The sequence below is a fragment of the Knufia obscura genome (assembly GCF_036327395.1).
Source record: "Knufia obscura strain CCFEE 5817 isolate CBS 148926 chromosome Unknown scaffold_39, whole genome shotgun sequence".
NCBI lineage: Eukaryota > Fungi > Ascomycota > Eurotiomycetes > Chaetothyriales > Trichomeriaceae > Knufia > Knufia obscura.
In genome coordinates this window covers 1-22,730 of record NW_027042725.1, presented here as the reverse complement: position 1 = coordinate 22,730, position 22,730 = coordinate 1, and the positions used below count along the sequence as shown (strand labels likewise).

The window sequence follows — 22,730 nt, the reverse complement described above, 5'->3', positions numbered from 1 at the left end:
GCTCACCCTCAGCTCGATTGAGCACATCTGAGCACACCCTCGGCTCACCTGACCGAGTGATTAAAGCGGCGGTGGCTCACGAACTAAAGCGGAACGAGAAATTTCAGTCGAAGAATCTGGGCTCGTTAACTAAGAAGCTTAAATATAACAAGAGTATTTAATAATGTCCGAATTTGATGTACTGTATGTGCGACTGGAGAAGGATGGCTAGTAAATGGTGAGCAGGCGCGGGCCATGGTTGCCCAAACTAGTGTCTTCTCCTGATATCTGTACCTCTAGCGCAGTCGATTGCGACCAGGACACCTTCGCTGAAGGATGCTCCCGCAACCGTAGCGCCCATTGCAGTGGCAGCTCCGTAACCTCCTATAACAGCGTTTTGGAGTGTCACAACAAGCCCGTCAGCTGCAATATGTGGTCCAATTGCTGATTAGACGAGGGCAAGACGACTTTCTGCTAGACTCTAGAGCCAATATAAGATGAACGGATAAAGAACGATTTGTTGGCAGTAAAGGGTGACAGTCGAGGTCGAAAGGTGAACCAACAGTGGCTGTCTGTTTGACCCAGAACTGTCCAATCCTGAGTCCTATCAGAAAGGCGGGGAACCAGCTCGTTGAGCTGATCTGTGACGCTTGAATCGTCTCCAGAAGTAGAAGCTGACGCCCATCAACAGCAAGAAGATACCGACACCAATGATGGTACCCCAAAACATGGGCGAGCTGACTGTCCAGCGTCAGTGACGTCTAGTAGAGAGACCACAAGACTCACCATCGATAGAATGATGAGTTGAACTTCCAGAGAGCGGCTTCGGTGCCCTCCCACTGGTGGAGCTACTGCTGGACGATTTTCCTTTCGGTGCCATTGTTGAAGAGCGGCAGACTTGTGGCGTTTGCAGTAGGAAACCCATTTCCTCAGGTGCCACATTCAGATGGAAATGCTACAGCTCTTATACCCATGATTCGGCTCGTGCCTTGCAGGATGGCTTAGGCTATCGACCAGTGGTCGACGTGCTTTGCCGGATGTGACTATGCAGCGTGGCTGTCAAGGTACAATCTGGCCATGGGCCAGTCTTGTGGATGACATCGTAGTGCATCACTATATTGCAGCACTGCCCCTTCATCCCAACTTGTGCAAGGGTCGACGTGGGTCTATCTCACTGCTTCCGCGCTCCTACCAAGCAGCTGCGAAGGATGAAATTCGATACTGCGACTTTAGAGAACGACGATCACCAGGTCATGCTTTTACTGTTCCTTCTTCACTGCGCAGCCATGTCCTCCAAAGTTATGGGATACGTGGTTTCTACTTGACAAGGATCGAAGACCTCATGGGGTGAATTCATATCGCACTGTCTCCATCTCATTCACTAAGGGTCAGTTGAGTGGATGTTCTACTTGCACAAACAAGTTGGACCTTCGGTCAGGCCGAGTCTTTGTCCATGCGTGGTTGTGGACGCTTCTGATGCACTGTCGGCGTCTCGTGCTGGGTGCGAGGCAGAATCTTCTTTATTCGACCCGCCATGGAGACAGCGGCCAGCCTTTCACCATTTGCTACCCAAAGCACGATTGAACGTCTTAGTGTGTGTCCCGCACTCAGACATGACGCAGCAGCTTGCTATGATTAGCATTTGGTGGGCCGCTCAGTCGCACCAATCGTCTATCTGACGCCTTAATGCGAGAGGCCGTACTCGACAAGACTCCATTGTCGCCAAACTCTCGTCACGAGACAGCTTGAAATCTCGACTCCATATCTGAGCTGACAGTCATATAAGAATGGATATCGTCTATGGTCAATCGTGGTATTTCCGTTTCCACAGTGCGCGAAGATGGCTCGAACCAAGCACACAGTATGTCTGATGTCCGCGTCTTGGTACAAGTGCTGACGGCGAACGCCAGCCCGTAAGAGCACTGGGGGAAAGCAGCCTCGCTTCCCGCTTCACAAGAAGTCTCTTCGGCCTTCTGAGAAGCGTGTGGGCAAGAGTACTCCTGGTGAGGCTCGATCGAAACTGTTATTGTCGAGGGATATATAGAGTTTCTGACCTGAATCTGATGCAGTCAAACGACGACGAAGATACAAGCCAGGAACAGTGGCGCTTCGCGAGATTCGACGCTACCAGGTATGTTTACGGTATGGTTCTCACGGGCGGACAGCGGCTGACGCGATTCGTGGATGCAGAGATCGACGGAGGTCCTCATCCGCAAACTGCCTTTTCAGCGGCTGGTGCGTGAGATAGCGCAGAGACTACAAGGCAGACCTTTGCTTTCAGTCGTCGGCCATTGGAGCTCTGCAGGAGGCCACGGAAGCATACCTGTGTGGCTTGTTCGAGGACACGCAACTCTGCGCCATACACGCTAAGTGGATCACCATTCAGTCCAAAGACATGCAACTCGCTCGTCGCCTTCGTGGCGAGCGGTCTTAGAGCCCTTCGTTGCACACCCTGCGAGAAGCCAGGAGTACAACTGTCAGCTGTTGGATAGGCTGTAGACGCGCAGAAGCTTGTCAAGAGTGTGACACTTGTGTGAGCCATAAGCGAAACAGAAATCAGGGCGTTCTTTGCTAAGGTTGGGGACTTGACAGAAATCTGAAGTGCATTAGAGCGCGGCTACGCGAAGCTTGATGACATTGAATTGATTCATCCACTTGAGAAAATCTTTATAGCACGTGACACCATTTCTTGGATTCCAGCAAATGACATGTGTTGAGCCTATGGTTCACCAGTATACACTAGCTCTTCCGGTAGGCATTAACTAGGTGTCAGCATCAGCACGCCTTCACAGCGTAGCAGACGAGCGTCCTATTAGCTCACTTAAATCCTGTTGAACGAGTTCCATTGTGTCTTGCATCTCGATGGTTTCCTGCTTGGTGGGCTTGGTCACCTGCTTCGGAAGTGGAAGGAGGACACATTGCCGTGGACAGTATGGACACTTGCGGACGTGCCAATTGACCAACATCCGACAGCTTAGCATGTCCTGGTGGCATGCCTCGCAGAGCAAGACATTGCAGGCGGTCAAGCCGACGGCTCCGGCGTCCGAATGGCCGCAAGACTTAGACTCATTATCAACTCTTTCATCAAGCCATTGTTGGACGGTGGACAGCTTGGAAGAGATGTCCGACAAGCGCGTCAACTGGTCTTCGGCGGCCTTCGGTGGTCGTGGATCTGCCATGTCCTTGTCATTTAGTCCTTGCAGAAGCTCAGTGTTCCGCTGTCTCTCTGATTCAAGAGCGTCCTGCATGCTCTGGACTTTCTTATGGTGCTTCTTGATGGTGGCCTGCGATGTCTTCCATCGCTCTTGCAGTAGCACGAGAAGCTCATCGGTGCTCTCGTCATTATAGACTGACGCCGCCATACGTGACGACGCTTGTTGCTGGTACAGCTGTAGTACTACGCCTCGGGTCTGGACCGTTTGCTTCTCAAGTTGCTTGTTCTCATCGATGTACTTTGTCAGGTGGCCCCGGAGATGGCTCGTCTCCTCTTTCAAAGCCGCATGCTCCACGTTGAGCCCCTCAAACTTGCTTCGCCAACCTTGAAGTTCTGCGTCCACGGAAGCTTTGCCTCGGCGGTATCGGTCTAATTCGTGCGCCAGGCTGTGTAGTTTCCGGGCATGCTGAGCCTTGGTCCAACCTAGTTTTGCTTCACCGTTTTGCCAGCGCAGCTTGTATTCTCGATTCTTCTTTCGCAGCGCATGATCAAGCATGAGAGTCTTGGACACACGTTGATCCATATTGTCGAGCAAGAGCCACCACCATGGCAGTACACGAAATGGCAGTGCTGAGATGGGAAAATGTTTAGCAAGAATGGTCAGGGTGTGAAATTGGGAAACATTCGTGAAATGCTGTGATGGGAGAAAAGTGGGAAGGGAGAAGAGAAACGAACCTACCTCCTGGGCAGAAGCATGACTTATATGCTACATGGAGGGCTCACCATCCTTGCCAGCTCTCCGCTCCTATGTCACCTCCAGCTTCGCCTACTCGACATTACCAATGAGATATGCTCGAGTGGGACACGCTGATGCACGATGCATGGGGGATGAACGGACATACCGCACAGGTAGGATCATGTGCGAATGGCTCATTGTTACTGTCTGCCTCATTTGTGCTTCTCGACCCCATCAATCTGATGCAGGTCTTTGACGCAATGGTGCATGACAGAAGAATGGTGAAGGTGCTTGCCGGACTATCGTCATCGTTCCAAGGTTGCTGGAAGTACTGTATTTGCTCCCGGTGCTGCATTAAAGGAAGAGGATGTCGCAAGTGCCTCCGAGTTGTCTCGGAGAGTTCTTGATATTGTAGTGGTGAAGGAGGTGACTGAAGTATAGCTTGTGATGGTCGCGGAGCAGAGATATGCCATTGTTGAGAACTCTGGCGCACGACATTCTCACCACGATCAAGTGGAATGCGCCAGGCTCCTGATCCCCAGCGTGTGTTCAGACACAGCTCCTGATTTGCCGCTCTTATGCATCTTGTGATGTCCTTCTCACTTGGAATAACATGAACTCCACATCTGCAATATTGGAATTACCATGATCACTTCGTGCGGCGCGAGACCGCTTCAGTGCCTCACAATCGACGCGGCTGTGAATTCCATCACTCTGTCCCTTGTTGACCCTATTTTCATCCTGCAAACCTCGCCTTCCTGATTTGTAAACTCGTCGGATACCAGCCGCTTCGCCATCAACCTTTATACCTTCGGCATAATACCTTCCTGGCTCATCAAGATTCTTTGCAGCATTGTGAGCGACTAGGATATTGCTTGTCGGCAACGTCGCTATACCGTAAACACTATGGAAAGTCTCTCCGCAAGCGCATATATGATTGATACAGATTGAAGGCATTCAAGCCTAGTCGTATTTCATTGACGAGAAGCGCCACCCACCCGCTGATATTGTCCGAGGCACTTTCCTTGCCAATATTTTCGCTCGGAGGGCACCCAGCAGCAACCCATATGTGGACCATGCCAAGGCTGGGGCACACCACTGTAGATGGGGCATCCCACTGCTGGTGTACACCATCCAAATTGCTGTACCCCAAAAATTCTGGGTTAGTCCACTATTGGGGTGGACCACTTTGGCTGGCACACTCCATGGTTGGGGTGCCCCATCCCCAAGGGCGTACCCCAGGTTGCGCGGAGCACACAAAATGTGGTCTGCTCCATATGGGAAGGGGTGCCCCTGAAATCAAGCTACCAGGTATCGCATTGGACCACTGCCTATGGCTTGTCGTTTACGCGGCTGGGAGCCATCTAGCAAGTCATCACTAGCTGATCGCTTCAACCCGGCAATCTGACATTCCATGTCAAGAAGCTGACCCATATCAACATCGCGAATGAGGTAGATTGTCATGGAGTTGTCCTCCAAGGCGGAGCGAAAACACTGCGACGGAGCCAAAGTGCGCATGTTACGGTCCATGAGAACCAAGCCCTCGCACATGAATCCAGCAGCCAGTAGCTCGATGCGATCATCAATGTCCGTTGCGCTGTCAATGGGCGCCTCATGAACAGTCTTGAGGGTGCCTTGCTCATGCAAAATGAACCGAACACATCTGGAATCATCACCACCATCACCGTCACCACCATTGCTGACGCCCACTTCCGGGTTGAGGTCTTCGCTTGGCGCCAGCGAAGCATCCTGAATTGAAATTAGCCTTCTAACTTGGCACCTGTGGTCTATGCTTACCGTATAAACACTCTCTGCGGCAGCTGGAGATCCTGACGTTTCTACCTCCTGCCAGCCACTACCAATAGCTTCAGCTGATGCGCTACCACGGTGAAGCTCCTCGCCAGCGCCCTGATGGTCTACACGTTCATGAGATGGACTTGAACGAAGACCTGGTCGTGGGTCGAAAGACCATTCAAGAGGTGCACCCAGGTGTTGGAGATCTAGCTTGCCATAAAAGAACAGGTAAATGTCTCTGCGCACAAACAATGCTGTGGGCTCTCCATGCGTATCTGGATCTGGGCTGTGTATATGGGCAAAGGTCATGGCCTGGTGACTCTGCTCCTGAGCTTTCTGTAGCGGACACCCACTCCTTCGATCGAGTGTTTCTCCCAGTCCAGTGCACAGAAGCGCAGCATCTGTTGCGTCGGCCTGATTTCGTCGAAAATCCTTGAACAGAGCTGCGATCTTGTGAATGTATGACTGCATGCGCATACTGCTGCAATCGGTCATAATGGATGCTCGGGCGCCCAACAGCGCCCAACGCGCGGCGGCTTGGTCCGGATCTTGTGACAGCTGTTGTGCGATCTGAGCAGAATGAAAGCCAAGTCGATCGGCAAGAGCGGCCAATTCATATAATGCCACGTCGCTTGGCGGGACGGCGTCTCTGTGGTTCCCGTCAAGCAAAATTGATTCAGGCCGAAGAAGACTGAGTTGTTGCATGACGTGAAGGACAAGGTGACGATATGCAATGTTTCCGTGTGCCTCACCACGGGTCAAAATAAGTTCTCCCCGGCCTTCACGGCCATGTTTGGAACCTTGAAAGGCCTCTTCGAAAGCATCAGCTACTGTCTGTCGATAGACTGGATGAACCACGCGCTTGAGGGTCTCGGCGATAGCGATCAAATACTTGAGGTTCTCAAAGAACGAGTAGAAGGACGGGATGAAAGCTTTGTACTCGAGCAATCGACGCCAGATTTGGTCTCTTTCAGATGCGGAGAAGCGGCAACAGATACTGCCGTTGTTGAAGAGAGGCTCCAAGAAAGTACGATCGGATGTGCATATGGCCGGACATCGTAGTTCCAGGGTTTTGACGTCGTATCGATCGATCTTCTGCAACGATGTTTTTTCTCTGCCAAACACAGATGTCCAGAAGCCTTCGATAGTTCCAAACCCACGCAGCACCTCATCGTCGCTCTTCAAACGCAGGATGGTCCCGATCATTCCGGTCCGAAAATCCAGAAACAAGGGCTGTATGTCACTCAAAGCGCCCAAAACTGTTCGGTATTCTCTACGCGACAGCAGCCTCTCAGCCTCTCGTCGTTGGTCGCCCGAATGCAGTCGCGTCCACCAAAAGTCCTCACCGACCGGGTCGAGGCGTATTTTGCTGTGGAGAATGCGGAAGAATACTTCACCCTGGTTCCGAAGCCTTTCATTTGTCCCTTGGTGTATCAGACTACCTCGTAGTTGTGTACTTAGGTCTGTAGAGATCAGTCTGAGCGACTATCGGTAGAAAAAACTCACCGTTTGAATACAGATTGACGACCCACCATTGGCTGGCCCTTGGCAGGACCTTTTCTGCCGCTTTGGTCCTGTGCCGGCCAAAAAGGCAGGGGATTTGAAATCCCTCAGGCAAAGGCAGGATCGGCAGACTCGCCGGATTGCGAGCCAGCAACGCCTCTGATGTGATACCGTAGCGAGACAAGACCATGTCCAGGTCTCGTCTCTGCATTGTCGCTGCCAAGTGGAACATCGGATCCAGAGGCACACAACCGTTTCGGTGAAATGAGTCGATGAGGAACTTCTCGTTTTGGACATCATCTTCACGGTCTGTCACCTCATCGAAGGCGAGATGCACCAAACCAATCTTCGCTGAGCCCAGAAACTTTTGTTCTTTCTCAAATTCATCATCGACGGCGCGCTGTTCGGCCTGATGTTGTTTGGTCCTAGAAAAGCGTACCTTCTTAGCCATGACGATAGTCGAGCTGCCAGACAGTCAGGAATGGGAGAAGTTTGATATAGGTGGTGAGTCAACCTGCTTTGAGCCTTGTTGGTAATGCTTACGGCCCTGCATCTGAAACGTAGAATCACATGTCAACCTGTTTCATGCAACATGTAGAACGCGAAGGAGCCAAGGCATAACAACGATATGTATCTAAACGTTTTGGTTCTCCTATCTTTTAACGAGTGACTACCTACAACTAGGTTGTTTACTTTTCTACAAAGGTGACACGCCCACTTCTCTGACTAGCTTGCAAGAATGCTTGTAACTCCTGATCATGGTTTCTTGTGTCAACGTTCGTCCGGCTGATAATCCAGTTCGTGAAGGGTGACATTATTCTCGATGTACTTGCATACCAGATTTCGCAGTTGCGTCCGGATCTTAGCGTCGGCGGAAACTGTGCAAAGGTCAACATTCGTGTAGGGAGTCTCATATTTGCATGACCTACCAGCGACCAGTGTTTGACATGCTTCCTCCTCAAAAGGCGACTCGTACAACTGGCCGCGAGATGTCCAAGCTCCATCTTCGGGATGCTGGGGCCGTGACTCACGCGAGATGATGCTGTCCCAGTCTGCTTCACCATGTTTAAACTCGATCCGCTCGTGGTCGACAATCTGCAGCCCTTTGCGATCCTTGTATCCCCGCTTCGAATATATCGATATGTCCAAGAGCTTCACTTTGCGTCAGTCTCGTCTCGCCATACACAAAATTTACTTACGTAGCCATTCTTGGACGTGTCGTCGGAAAGAGCATCGTTCAGAAAATCTTTTGCCATGGCACCGTCAGCTACATCGTCGATTAGCACTGGTACAACAATTCGATAAAATTCCCACCAATGTGTTCGAATTGCCAGACCACACAAATCCGCCGCGTTCGGGAGGTAAAATTATCATACCCTCGAACCAATTTGCTGAGGTGTGGGAGCTGAGCTAGAAAGCCACTGCCCGACGCTGCCAACACAACAGTGCCATAATCGAGGACAGGGATTGGAAGACCGTGTGGGCCACTGAACAAGACCACATACGATTGAGTCGCCTGGGTCGCAGCCAGAGCACGCTGGAGTAGGTGCAGGGTCCAACCACGCCGGGGTATGACAACAAGCCTCAACTCGACCCCCATTTCGTCTCTATGAGCTGAAGCAATCACAAAAGGGTGAGTCTGAAACAGAGAACGCACGCTGAGACCCGGCATCCAGATATTGATGTACTGACCTCCGTGTATCTTCACATTGACCGGCGTCACGATGTCAATGTACACGGCTCCGTTGACGTGAGTGATCTTAGCTCGGGCCGGTCCCCGCAAGAAGCACCTGTCTCGAGCGAGTAGTACAATAATCTGCAACAAACAGCTTCCGACAAGGAAACAGCCACAACTTACAATGCAGTACCAAATCAGGGTATCATGTGATTGGAGATGCCGAATCAATGCGTAGATTACTGCCCCTGATAACAGCTGGTGAACACGGAGAGATCCCTCATACAGCCTTCTTCGAAGGGAGGGAATAGAGATCAGAAGCAGACACAGCTGAGCGAGCATTGCCTATTCACTGTAAGCTAATGTACTGAGCATGGACTTGTGAGTGAGCTCACTATTGCTCCATGGAGATGTACGGTCTCGCTCCAGACAAATTTCGGTCCTTTCAGAAGCATGATGGCCGAGTGAATCGCACTCATGGAAGTGGTCATCAGGGCAGTCTCAGCATGCAAGGAACGGAATGTCGACAACGACAGTCCTAAAAGGTCCGCCGCCGCGGCGTGATGAAATCCAAAGTACAGCGGGACGATGTTGATGCCAGCCAAGACGCCTGCCATTGGACCAATTGTATCAGCTGTACTATTTCTGAAGAACAGGAGGAACAGGTTGATGGCGATGTATAGGATCCTCCGAATGAGTTTGATACGAGTCCATCGGCCTGGGCCCGGCCAGTCCTTCCAGACCGGAGGATAAATGAGGTGTTTGTAGAACACCACTTTCAGATCAGCGGCTGCCTGGCGAATGAATCTGTTAATGCACCTCAGACCAAGAAGCGCAAAGATGCCACCTAGGATGCATATATATATCTCTGGAGGATTCATCGGGACAAAGATGGCGAGAACACAACGATTCTCAGTGCTTGAATGATGAATGACCTCTGTCACACATATGTCATCTAAAGTGCTTCTCAAGAAGGAAAGCGAAAAGTGAGTATGGTGGACATGTGTGATGGCAGTCATTATATAGTGGTGTGGGCCGGGACGTTCCCTTCCACCCATTATCAAGGGCTGCATATTGCGGAACTACCAAACAGGCCACGCACCTTTCGGCAAGATTCATTATGTGGACTAGTATGATATTGACCTCGGACTCACACGTAAACGGGTCCAGCAAATTGAATCATTCTGACACTCAGCGCTTGTCGTCTTCTTCCAATACTCGAGACTACCGCTACTCGCTTCGGAATTGAACACCATCAGGTATCGGCCGATCTCTGAGAGCATGGAACACCGTAATCCACGTCCACATACGCATCTATATGATTGGGACTGGACAGATGCACCAGAAGCGGGGAATGATATAACAAGTAAGGAAGACGGAATCCAAGCTGATCATCCAGCACAGCCGCTAGACGCCAATGCTATCCGTTCTGAAGAAGAGCCTGTCACGAGAAAAGTTATTACAGAGCCATGTGAGAATGTTCGAGGTGAAAGGTCACAGACACTCTCTCCCACAAAGTCTCTCGTTTCAAGCGCACGACCAACGTCGCTGCCTGGTATCAAGACACAATCCCCGTGGTCGCTCTATGACAAGTGCTACGAACTTGATTTCGGAGAGGGATTCATGTGGATTGTCCGTAAGAAGGTCGGCGCTCGGACACTGTTCTTGATGCATCAGACCAGTGATGTTGACCTGGAAATACTGTCGGAAAGCTTTCGCAAAGCGCGAAGTCCATATTTCGTGAAATGCTTCGACATTCTGCAAACCGGAAGTGACACAAATATCATCTTGGAGTTCATGAACATGTCATTGGTGCAAGTCATTGGGGCGCCAAGGCCGGTGACCGAACAAGAGGTGCGCTCCATTGTGGGACAAGTAAGTTGATAGTCTGGCCAGAATTGAGTGCTACTGACGGCGTGAGCTTACCAAAGGACTGTTGGAGGCTGAGCATGCTCGTGCGCCAGGATCCCATCTCGATCTCTCCAGAATATGGTTGAACCTCAACGGCGATGTCAAAATATGTTAGTGTTACCTCTTCGCTGCCAAGTGAGTTCGTAAATGCTGACTAGGAGCAGTACCGCAGATTGTCGAAGTCGGTAGAAGCCGTAACCTCGATGCAGCACAGAAGCGTGTGCACAGTTTAGGGTCCATAATTCAGAAATTGGTGGCAAAGACGAATAGGCCAGACCTGTCCTCGAATGCAGGGCCCGGGCATTACTCCCGAGATCTGCTTGATTTCATGGGCGAAACCACAACAGGCGATGTGAAGACATTATTGAAGGTAGGAAACCACCTTCTTCGGCGCAGGATGGCGAGGCTAACATTCTACAAGCATCCATTCCTGGCTAAGAAATGGTCATGTGTAGACTTGCTCGAGCTGACACATCTAGCTAGCATGACATCCAAAGTGTATACCCGAAGCACACACAAGATCCGAAAGCCAGAAACTCGCGCCTGATAGCTGGGCATAATGGACGTGTCGTAATAATGGACAGGATTCTATCTCTTTCACATAATGAGGTGCAGAATATGGTCGCTGATAAAATTAAAGAATTCGTATGAAGTCGACTGTAAATGGTGTTTTGCTGCTCGTGCCGTGACAGTGGTAACTCCGTTACATCCACAATGTCACTCTGCTCAATGGGACACAACTTATAACATCGAATTTTTCATAATAGTCGCAGGGCGATGGATGAAATGAGGCCAGGTAACGAAAAGGAAAGAAAGGACTGTGACCGAAACCAGTCACAGTTGAAACGAGACGAGGTTGCTTGCCTGCCGAATTAGCCAGTCAAGACTCAACGACTGCGATATGAACATTCGCGTTCGCGTTGCGATGCCATGCTGTTCGATGTTCCCGCTCCGGCCTCGGTTCACAGGCATTTTCTGACTCTTATGCGCGCGCTAGGAACTGATTCTGAGAACGTATATCAAGACTGCTTCTAAGATGTGCACTGCAGTAGGAGCCGATAGAGGACATCGTCATGCGTACGGCGTGTTGTAAGGTATGAAAAAGAGACATGCTGGTGTGAGAATTGAATATGTTGATATGCCGATTTGGACAAGTTTGTCACTTGTAGCGCCCTCATGCTGCGTCGTGCATGCAAGCTGTGAGTATAAATGCACATATACAGACTGGCATTAGGATGGTATCGATGTGATGTTAGCTCCATCGCTGAAAGCTCTCGAGCATCTTTTCAGCTTGCTTTCGTGATCCTTCCAATCTGTCATGTATGGCGTGCATTTCGGCACGTAGTCGACCGTTCTCATCTTCCAACATCTTCACCTCCTTTCGAACAGCTTGCAGCGTGAGGTTTCGTTCCTCATTCTCTACTTCGATCTCTTTCGCGGCTAAGCTCGTCCTGAGCGAGCTTCTGCCATTGCTGTATTTCTTGCTGCTGTCCATCAACCCCTTGTTCGGAGAGGTTGCCAGCATCGGGTGGCTCTTGCGGTCCGGCCGCCACAGCTTCGAACCAGGTACCGACGTGGTAGCATAGACTTCTGTAAAGACCGACTGATAGCTTGCTAAGAGGTTTTGGAAAAGGTAAGATTGTTCAGTCGAGACGGACCACCTGTAGCCATCCCGAAGGTCAGATCGGAGGCGCACCTGGACCGGCTCAACTATGAGACCTAGACGAGACTCTACTCATCATAGGTCAGAAATTGCACCGCCCTTCGGTGAACGGTGATAAAGAGCAACGCCGTTTAAAAGACCGATCCTTCACAAGCATAGCCTACAGCTACCGAGGACTTCTACGTACTTGCCGAGCATCCATCTTTTTTCATTCGGAAAGACCATAGTCGATGAATTTGTCGAACATATCATCGGATGGGAGCATATCATCAGATAAGAGCATACCATCAAATGCGAGCTCATTCTCGGTCGGCCCGTCCATGTCTATGTCTGACAACCTTTGCCTATGGACAGGCCAGGTAGACGAAGTGGCTGCTGGAGCATCAGACCCGTACACTTCTGCTCCATCTGCAGTGATCGAAGCGCCGCTTTCTGTGCAACTTTCTTTGCAATAACGAAGCCCGTTTTCAGATCGATGGCTCTCGCCGGTTGAGGGACTGTCAAGAGTTTGGGAGATATTGTCTTCGCCGTCGCCGTCTTCGTCGTGGCTTTCGTTATCACTTCCATCGTCGTTTCCGTCATCGCTTCCACCGTCGCTTTTATCCTTATCACCCAAGGGCCGGGGCACTCTCAATAATCGTCCGGCTCCACCGAAAATCTCTTCTTGTCTGCGGGAATATGATCGAAAAGTCTTCTCGAGGGCAAGCTCAGCAAGTTTCAAGATCTCAGGACTTGCAGCACTTAAAGATTTTCGACGGTCTTGCAGAAGGCCTGCGAGCCATTTGACAGTCTGGTCATTCATGTGCAAGCTGTGTCGCGACCTATGTCAGCAACCACTTTTTGCGGATCAGAATAACAAGAATCTCACCTATAATCATTCACAGAGGGAGGAAACAATACCAACACATCTTCGTTCACGTGATCCACTAGATATTGCCAACGTTTTCCTAGTTGTTGCACATTCCCGAGTTTCGTGCGAATGGACTCACGATCCTGATTTGTTTCAGGTCCTCCCAAGCATGCAAAGTCGGTCAAGCGATCCAGCACGACTGACGGAACTTTGTTACACTGTGGCTTTGTTGGGTGGTGACCATGCATTTGGAGTAATTTAGCACTTTCTTCGATAAATACGCTTGGCCGGCCTTGGACCCTCGCAACAGAGACTTCGTGCTTTGCGGCTAAATAGAAACGGTGTAAGAACACCACATCAAAACGATGCAGCACAGCATTGATCCACTGGGATGAAGAATGTTGCATGACTCTTTGCACAGACTGGGCGACGAGCGACATTGTCAAGGGCTCTGATTTGCTGGAAACGCCCAGTCGCCTGAGAGGATGTGAAGTCTGTTGTGGTTGCTCCGGGAAAGGTTTTGCTTCTTGCATTATTTCTTGGACTTCTCTGCCACCTAGCTGAGCCACGATATCGTAGAGATCTTTTGCGCCTGACGTGTTACGTGCTTTTCGCTTTCTGCTTGTCCGTGGGCACGGCGTTGCCTGTCCGGCCAACTTGTCCCTGGCTTCACGTGCTGCGGATCGGAAAGAAGGAGCTCGAGCAGGGACTTTCGAGCCCTCTCCCTCAAGAGGCTGTTGACCCCGCGATGTAGGCTTGTCCTCAGATGGCTGCTGGTTAGGCGAACATGGTTCTGAAGTTGACAATGGTGATATCCTCGTATCTGACTTGTCGTTTCTTCCTGCGTCAATCAGATGCAAATCCTCCCACGGTGGTCTATGCATGGTTGGTTGACTCAACGGAGGCGAGTGACTTCCTGGACTATCCTGTGATTGTTCCGGATTGCTTGAAGCTGGGCATCGACCGCTTGGCTTGCTGACTACTGAATCATTAGGACGAGTCTGTGTCCTTTCCTCAATTGCATCATCAGTGTCAGTGTGGTCAAAGTCATCAGGAGGAGTCGCAGGCAAGTGCAGGTTCCACAGGCTTGTGGGCATCTTCACGTTCGCCGTTCCAGAGGTCGCTATAGTGCCAGACATGAAGGCGTCCTCACGATCTGCTGATGGAGGTCGCGCTGGAATGAACAGCGCAGGCAGCAGTGGCGGCAGATATTTCTGGAGATCGGACTTGGTAGAAGGCTTAAGGTGCATGGCTGTCTTGAGTAGGACCGTATATAGCATGTCTATCTCCTGCTTTGCTGCTTGACACGCCTGCGTGTCACCAGCTTGTCCAATCTCTGCCTCCTCCTCGGTCACATTTTTAGCGACCCTCGCGGATAAATCAGTGGCTTCGAGAATCAATCGTCTAAGTGTTGGATTGGTGGAGGACAGTTCTACCGTCAGAGGCGGAGTTTCTTCAAGGCCTAGTGAAACGTCAGTACTTTCGAAGGTCATACTGATCGACCTGCGATCGTCGTGAACTCCTCCTTTTGCAAGCACAATCAACTTCCTCCAACGTTACACGCAGATATCCACACTGTGCCAACAGTGGTGGATAGGCTACGCTACTTGTGTTAACTCAGACCAACAATACGACAAACATCACCGGCACACAGGTTGGAGCCTTCATTGGAAGAGAAGGAAACCAAGCAGCATCAAAGAGGCATGTTTGATGAAGTGTGATCGAGCGCCCGCAAAGTGGTTGACAACCACGACATATCGTGGTGACCAGAACATGAGACTAAGGCCATCAACGTCAGCGCCATTTTCAACAAAGACGAGTGGTTCGTTCTGCCACTGAAGACTCGGCGCGATGAATGTCTTTGTCTACTCTGGTACCTTCTAAAATGTATGTAATGTGGGCGAACCTCCGTCCTAGGCCAACATAGATAGATGAACGATGGATCTCAATGCCGAAGCTGAGCGCAGTTGCGCCTACGGCTTAGGTCCAAGTCTGGATTGGGTCTAGCGTCTTGTCTGTCCGCTCATACATGTGACTATTTAATGACTCATCGTGCTCACGTGCCACCATCTTTCACCGAGCCCAGTCTCAAGCTGGACTCGTGGACCACACACTGTGCAACATTGCTCTTTGATTCAAGACGTCCATTTCAGTCCATGCATGGGCAATTCGCCAAAAGGTTTATGTGGTGTGGTTTTGATGCTACACGTGTCTTCCGCTCGTAACTAATGATGGCGACAAACAGTCCGAAATCCAGCAATGAAGAGGGCTCAGGCCGTATTTGCTTTGACGTCCACACCTAAGCGTATCGTCGTTGAGAAGAGGGGCCACGAGACCAGAAGCTAGTGAGAGGAGAGTGTGAAGCACGATAGGAACGGGACGGAAGGAGGGGGGCATAGCAAGTAGGAGCAGGTCCTCCTGTTGGTCTATCGTGTATGCTGACTATAATGGTATATTCGGCTGGTGGACCTTCTTCCCTATGCAGACAAAGCTTTGCTCGCGAAGCTTTCTAGTTGATTCTGTACATAGTGGCCGTGTTTGAAGTGTATGCCTCAGCCTGGCCAGGCTGGAGTGTATCCCCTGCATAAAGAATTGGTTGACCCTACTCGTAGACCCTTATGAGTTAATCAGTCATCGCAAATTACTCAAGTAAGTTCCGGCGATCCTGTTCGATACCTTTCGTTCAGTGCTTGCCTTGCAAACCACGGTCCAACTCAAGGTTAAAAGAGCTCCGACTAAGACAGCGGAGTGCCTGTCAAGATCTCTTTCGTTCTCCTTCAGTTACTTTATATTTCTAGCTTCGAAAAGTGCCTTGCCCATCCATAGCTCGTGCGCGTACAGTCCAAGGAGGTCACAACTAGAAGCTCCCATACAGACTCTGGGGAGGATGGAAGCCCGTCAACTCGCCGAAGCATTCAGCATCTCCCACGACCATGTAAAACTACCAGATATCTTGATCCAACTAGGCCAGTACGAGTGGAAGGTACACAGTACACTCCTGATAGCCAAATCTGGATTCTTCCGTATCGCCTTGAATGGCTCATACAAGGTTGGTCTGCTCCGTCACTGGTGATACACGGTTGACGCGATCAGGAATCAACGATGATGACCGTGAGCATTCATGACGACGATCCATGGATCTTTGCCAGGTTCATACAGTATCTGTACGAGTCCGACTATGAAACTTCGCAAAAGGACTTTCAACCCTCATGGCCGCCACGGGCTCGCACCGTTAGCCTCCGGAAGATTATAGAGCAATTCTCTCACACAGAAGCTCCCGTAGATGCGAACATTGATTGCCAACGACGATCCTCTACTATTCACTGTCTGATGATTAACTTGGCGGACAAGTACGACGTACCGGAACTCCTCAGTACGGGAATCGCGAGGTTAGCTCACGAATTTCGTTCTGTGATGCGAGAGGACGGTATCAATGACAAGTTTTGGTCCTGTCTGGAGACGATTGGCAGCCAACGACTGAGCCGGCACAGCCAGTTACAAGATGCATTTGCCAATATTGCCGCGATGTATTTCCCCAGTCTAGACAGTGATGAACTGCAGCAGTGGTGTCTTGGAGATGCCACGATGTGCTGGAAGCTCGCCTGGAGCCTAAGCCGGCATAAGATTGAGGGGGAGGAAAAGCTGCGTGCAGAGATTGATCGAATAGATGCTCTGTTACCTAAATCGAAGCGAAGGCGTGGGATCCTATGATCTTGAGCAACATTTGATCATGTCAGACATAGCAATTCAGATAGTCTACAATAGAAGAGCACTATCTCAGATGATACCTAGACAGTGACGCGGCCTGCTCGATTCTCATACCACGAGATACGTAGATGGGGATGATGAGAAGGCACGTATTCGACCATGGGTTCTAGCACATGTGATCTTAGCGATGTTACGATTTGTCGCAAGCAGCATTTTCGCACCGATAAGTACTTCGGAACGTTCCTGGCTCGACTCCAATGGTAGAAGCTTGATCAAGATCACATCGACACCACCGCACGGATTTATCTTCTTCAAATCGACGTCGAGGGAAGTCCTAGCGTTCGACAATCATGGCTCGTGTGGAAGAGCTGTAGTCGCCGTTGGGTCTGGTTGTTATGAGGCGGTGCTGCACCAGACTCGTAAAAGTACAAGGGACCATCGCCTAACATGCCTATACCTTCTGTCGTGGCTGCTGTGCGGCCTCTTGACTTGTAATGTTACCACTTGTGCCCTAGCTGACTGCAAGGGCGCGCTTCACGGTGCTGTTAAGTTAATCAATATTAACGGACAACAGTATGAATAGAACCAACCTTCTATTTCTTTCTCCAAACTCTAATAATGCATGATGCCAGGACGAGTATTAGGACAGATGCATCAATCAGCGAGATTTAGATGAGCAGGACAGGTCTCCTCACAGGCGGCATTTACGAATTCGCTCGTAAAGTTTATGTTTGGCTGAGAAAAAGCGATAACGAGGACAATCAGGCCTTCTAACGTATTGATGGTGCATGCATCGCGACTCCCTTTGGTCCAAAGCATTGCGCAGTCTGTCTAGAACAGCGGCTAGCGAAGTTACCATCTCAATGGTCAAGTGGGAACAAAAAAGGGAGTGTCACTCCAGTCAGCTTGTGATGTTCTATGAAGAATTCGTCAATGAGCATCATGACTCACTTGCAAGTCGATTAGCGATTATTGGCCATGTTGAGGAATAAACGGATGATCGTCATGGGTAAGTCCCGTGACGAGGACAACAATGTGGCGAATGATCGACTGTGTATAATGGTATTTATTGCATAGTCCAGTCCAAAAGTTTGGCTAATAGGGTTTAAGAAAGCTGGACTAGTCCTGCAAGGGCACTAAGACGTGCACCATGAAATTTGTCGGTTATACCTTGCTCTACCCACAGATCCCTCCAGATGTGGTTGACAGTCAGTGGTGAAGATGTCTATGATTTGTCTACACTTTCTCGAGAAGTGCCACAAGCGGACCTGCATTTTCCAGTGGGACATGAGCAACGCGGTTTATGGTGCAGGAGCCACCGTCCTCGAACGACTCTGGCCACTGATTTTCCTTGGCCTCCAATACAGGTTGACAGCTACATGCACACTCCTCAACGGCTGCCAGGACCTCGGGTTCCTTGCAGCTCGAGACCTCTCAATCCAACCAAAGCGAAGCAGAACGTTGCCATCGTGCCCACCATCCCAACAAGGCGGCCATAAATTGGCATAGGATCTGCTCGTCGCTGGGCCAAAATCCGAGTCGGTGCTACCACCTGAGTAGGAAGATCTAGGCGGCTCGGCCAAATAAGCCATTGAAATCTTGAGTTACGTAATGGGGGTTGACAGCTTCTAGAACACATGCTCTCATGAGGTCGTGTGCAAGAAATATGGATGGATCGCGAGGTGAATCGATTGGAGGCATCATTTGACCGTATGGCCTGATCCAGCGATCAAAGACTGACTGTTTGGCAGATCATTGGCCGGTTCTCCCTGTGGATGCTCCGTATTTCAAAGTTACCGTTGCGGTTGGTAAAGCGCCGCCATTTGGTGGCTATCGCATGCTTGGTCTGCAGGATCTTTTCAGGGTCAGACGCATGCCTTTCTTATTAATGGCGTTCTACCATTGTCTCCTTTGTCCAGTGACACCGATCAGGAAAAGGGGCAAGTCTTGTCATTATCGATAGCCCATTGAACGACCCCAAACTAAGACCTAATGACTTTACGTCATCACTACCGTCCGACACCGAGAGCAGTGCAGTTCCTTTTCCTTCTCTCTAAGACAGGTAGGATGAGTACACAGTATAGCTTACGGATGCTTGGAAGAGTTAGAATAATGAACTGGACAGAGCCACGAATAACTCACGATTAGTTCATTCAAGGTGAAGACAGCACTTGCAAGCAAGAATCTGCGTAGTCCGAGGACCAGTACGGAAGATGCGATTAATGCAATGTATTGGCTCCATCGAAAGCAGGAAGAGAGCATGAGAAAGGAAGGTTCATCTTTTGGGGGGCAAAAACGCCTGTGGAAGTGTGTTCTCACCACCACCTCATGCTGGGAATCATGCCTTGTCTTGACGATCAGGGCTGTCTGAGTACTGGCAATGCCAGCGAGCTCGGATACATCTGGACGCCGCAAGCAAAGGTTCGGCATCTCGCTTTCCATTCGAGGAATCCCAACGAGGTAGCCATTACGGTTGAACGAAGACCATGACTCCGCGCAGGCCACCAGGCGCGACGGAAATCACGGCTGGTGGATTTGCTGTGCCTCGCCGTTCCACCCCAGCATGGTGAATAGGCTTGCGCATGTGGAAAGGAAAGATAAGAGACTACAATGCAAGACTCTTAGGATTACTATAAAGCTCATCAATCGGCTATTTGAATGTCCAATACTGTACATGAACATTAAAGGAGCTGTGGCTTCTGTGTTTGTTATGATGTTGCTGTTTTCCGACATCTGTGGTCTGCTCGAGCAGCTGTCGTCCTCACGATCCGCCCACCAGGACAGAACTCATCACCCAGGAATGGTTCGACCGGCATGTCGGGAAATTGCAATTGTCCGTCGAAGGCCATGCACTTCTATCGTGCTTCATTCCTGCTCGACGATGCGACCGCGTTTACGGCCTCGGTGAGGTAGGTATTGCGCGTCTCGCAGTCAAAGCCTGGGGAATTGGGACAAGTCGACAGCAAGAAATCGAACGGATGCGGAAAGAGGGAAATCTCGACTGCGCTACCGCTGTCATGCAAGCCGTGGCGGAGTATGGTGCGCAGCGTTCATCTCGAGCACCACTAACCATCACCGAGCTCGACCACAACCTGGATCAAGTGGCTGCACTGTGTGACTTCTCCGATGTCGAGCTTCGAAAGCGGTATTCCCAATTGGACAGATCCTCCTTATCAAGTCAATTGACGTCGATGTTCCAGCGAATGTCGAGCCTGGAGGTCAAATGGGTTGTGCGATTGCTGCTCAAGGACTTGACGCCGGCCACCGTTCCCCAAGAACTGATGGTTGAGCTTGTACACCAGAGTCTGCCTCCTGTGCTGAGTGTGCTCGACTCATTCCCTAAAGCTCTGAGCCACCTTCAGGAACGAGAATCAACCTGTTCGGGCCAAGCTCGGCCACTGGTACCACAAGCTGGTACGCGTGTAAGCCTGCCCCACTTTGAGAAAGCGCGCAGCATCAAGCATGGCCATTCTCTGATGCGAGGACAAGAAGTTAGTGTCGAGCGCAAGTACGATGGCGAGTATTGTCAAGTGCATATCTGGCAGGACAGCAATAGTCGAAAGCCAGTGATCAAATTATTCTCGAAAAGCGGTCGAGATTCAACCATTGATCGTGATCCTATCCTGCCGACGATTCGACAGTGCCTGGGCGCAAGCAGAATGGCAGATCGAGTGCAGAAGCATTGCGTCTTGGTTGGGGAACTTGTGGTGTGGAGTGATGTGGTCCGCGACATCATGCCGTTCCACAAGATTCGGAGACACGTCACCCGTGCGGGACGCCGTCTGGGTTACCAAAAAGACTCCTCAACAGATCCAGATGAGCATCTGATGATCGTCTTCCACGACATCCTGCTGTGGGATGACCACATCTGCATTTATGAGACTTACAGGCAGCGACGACAACACCTCCAGAAGCTTGTTCAGTCGGTTCCTGGCCGAGCCGCGATCGGGCGTCAAATCGTGCTCGACTTTACTGCCACTCGAGGTACGTCTGCACTGGCTCGCGAGATGGCGTATGCACTTTCGCAGAGATGGGAAGGTCTGGTGCTGAAAGCGTGTCGCGATCCATACATCGGTGTCCATGGCGGAGTCACACAGTACGTAAAGGTGAAGAAGGACTATATACCAGGCTTAGGCGATTCGGTCGACCTGCTCGTCATTGGTGGTCGATGCGATCCTGTGGCAGCGGCAAGCTTGTCACTGATGCCGGGAACGTGGACAAGCTTCTTTCTGGCCTGTCAAGAGGTGGATCAAGAGGGCTGTCGTGTCGAGTTCAGTCCTTCGTTCCACATCGTGGGCACTGTTTCACATCCATCGATCTCAATATCCAACATTCACTTTCTGAATGCTCATGGCCGTCTATCTCAGTTCCAGTTCTCTATGACGGGACAACAAATGCAGATCCTAACGGAACTGACGGGACGGTCCCTTCCGACACATCTATTCTCGCAGGCTGCCGTGGTTGAGGTGATCGGTGCGGGGTTCGATCGGCCTTCAAATGCACGATATCTGACACTCCGATTCCCTCGTATGCTCAAGGTCCATCTTGACCGTCCTCCAGGTGATGCTATTGGCTCAGTCATTCCCAAGAGTCCGACTTGTCCAAGGAGAATGCCCCAAGTGCACAGGTTGACCGTACGACAGGGATCAAGAGACGGGCCAGTTTCTCACCAGTCCATTCAAGCACTATAAAGAAATGCCGGCGGGCCGACGTTACAACAAAGGCGCTTGGCGAGGCATACACGCAGAGCATGGAGGAAAGCAATCCAATGGAGATCCCAGACAGCCAGGAAGATGCTGAAGGTGCAGGTTAGGGCCTGGGATATGTCGCACTCAAAGAGGACGATGAGCCCAACCAAGATCGTATTTATTAGCTTACCCAATAGAGTCGTCTAGCCCCTAGACAAGGTTGCTTTCCTGCTTTTCTGCTTTCCTTGGATGTGGCCAGAGAATTGCTGACGCTTGGGGAGCGCGCTACGTTGGGTCAGATTGCTCTCGAATCCGATTGGAATGTCACACTGGAAGGGATATGGTTTCAAACTTGCCTTTCTGTCGAAACCCACTCGACAGATGATTCTAAAAGGGCACAGCAGATTGATGGTGTTCTCGGCGTCAAGCCTAAAGTTCGTCCCTAGTGCCGTGTCCTCCAAAATCACCAGCACTGAGCCGAGGCTGGTCCACCATGTCAAGTCGTCTTCGTAGTACGAGATGATGCTTAGTGTTTGTGTGATCAGGTGGCCGAGCGGGCAGATTTAGGACGCATTGGCAAATTTGCTCGGGCTGGAAGAAAACGGTCTCGCACATTTCAAGGAACATGTCCATTTTTGGCGCGAATGTAAGCAGACGCTTGAATTAGATCAATTCGTTCGATCAAAGAAAACGAGATAATCTTGATAGCAACACTTCCATAGCACTTGGGACACTTCCGCGTACTCACAATTATGATATCACGACAGGATATGCAACTTCGCTGGGCTAGATTAATGTCCACCAGTAAAGCGGAGCTGTAAGTTACTCGCGATAGAGGCCCCTTGAAATGATGTGAAGCTGTCCCACTCGACAGGGCCATTCAATCGGTCGAGAGAATCGTCCGTGGGGGTGGCTGTGCTGTCTGGCTCACCCAAAACGCAGCTCAGCTCACCCTCAGCTCACCCTCGGCTCACCCTCGGCTCAACTTCGGCTCACCTGAGAGGGTGAGTTCAAGCGGCAACAGCTCACCCACTAATCCGGAACGAGAAGTTCGGTCGTGAGAATCTGG

General features: G+C 50.7%; 6 protein-coding genes across 6 annotated transcripts; 2 read left to right on the top strand and 4 right to left on the bottom strand.

Moving 5' to 3' along the window:
• Nucleotides 1–2,765: 2,765 nt before the first annotated feature.
• Nucleotides 2,766–3,716, bottom strand: PMZ80_011282 (uncharacterized protein; the record flags this gene model as incomplete). Its single annotated transcript, XM_064879661.1, has 1 exon — nucleotides 2,766–3,716. One exon carries the CDS (start codon nucleotides 3,714–3,716, stop codon nucleotides 2,766–2,768), a length of 951 nt encoding a protein of 316 aa, XP_064724575.1.
• A 1,452-nt stretch (nucleotides 3,717–5,168) lies between these two features.
• PMZ80_011281 (uncharacterized protein) lies at nucleotides 5,169–7,617 on the bottom strand (the record flags this gene model as incomplete). Its single annotated transcript, XM_064879660.1, has 3 exons — nucleotides 5,169–5,618; nucleotides 5,667–7,126; nucleotides 7,170–7,617. 3 exons carry the CDS (start codon nucleotides 7,615–7,617, stop codon nucleotides 5,169–5,171), a joined length of 2,358 nt encoding a protein of 785 aa, XP_064724574.1.
• Nucleotides 7,618–7,937: 320 nt separating this feature from the next.
• On the bottom strand, nucleotides 7,938–8,422 carry PMZ80_011280 (uncharacterized protein; the record flags this gene model as incomplete). Its single annotated transcript, XM_064879659.1, has 3 exons — nucleotides 7,938–8,044; nucleotides 8,096–8,318; nucleotides 8,366–8,422. The coding sequence occupies 3 exons, from the start codon at nucleotides 8,420–8,422 to the stop codon at nucleotides 7,938–7,940; spliced, it is 387 nt and encodes a 128-aa protein (XP_064724573.1).
• Nucleotides 8,423–10,122: 1,700 nt separating this feature from the next.
• On the top strand, nucleotides 10,123–11,299 carry PMZ80_011279 (uncharacterized protein; the record flags this gene model as incomplete). Its single annotated transcript, XM_064879658.1, has 4 exons — nucleotides 10,123–10,716; nucleotides 10,763–10,862; nucleotides 10,917–11,122; nucleotides 11,174–11,299. The coding sequence occupies 4 exons, from the start codon at nucleotides 10,123–10,125 to the stop codon at nucleotides 11,297–11,299; spliced, it is 1,026 nt and encodes a 341-aa protein (XP_064724572.1).
• A 705-nt stretch (nucleotides 11,300–12,004) lies between these two features.
• Nucleotides 12,005–14,758, bottom strand: PMZ80_011278 (uncharacterized protein; the record flags this gene model as incomplete). Its single annotated transcript, XM_064879657.1, has 3 exons — nucleotides 12,005–12,483; nucleotides 12,701–13,236; nucleotides 13,284–14,758. 3 exons carry the CDS (start codon nucleotides 14,756–14,758, stop codon nucleotides 12,005–12,007), a joined length of 2,490 nt encoding a protein of 829 aa, XP_064724571.1.
• A 5,193-nt stretch (nucleotides 14,759–19,951) lies between these two features.
• On the top strand, nucleotides 19,952–21,786 carry PMZ80_011277 (uncharacterized protein; the record flags this gene model as incomplete). The annotated part of the gene is made up of 2 exons (XM_064879656.1): nucleotides 19,952–21,550; nucleotides 21,601–21,786. 2 exons carry the CDS (start codon nucleotides 19,952–19,954, stop codon nucleotides 21,784–21,786), a joined length of 1,785 nt encoding a protein of 594 aa, XP_064724570.1.
• Between the last annotated feature and the right edge of the window lie 944 nt (nucleotides 21,787–22,730).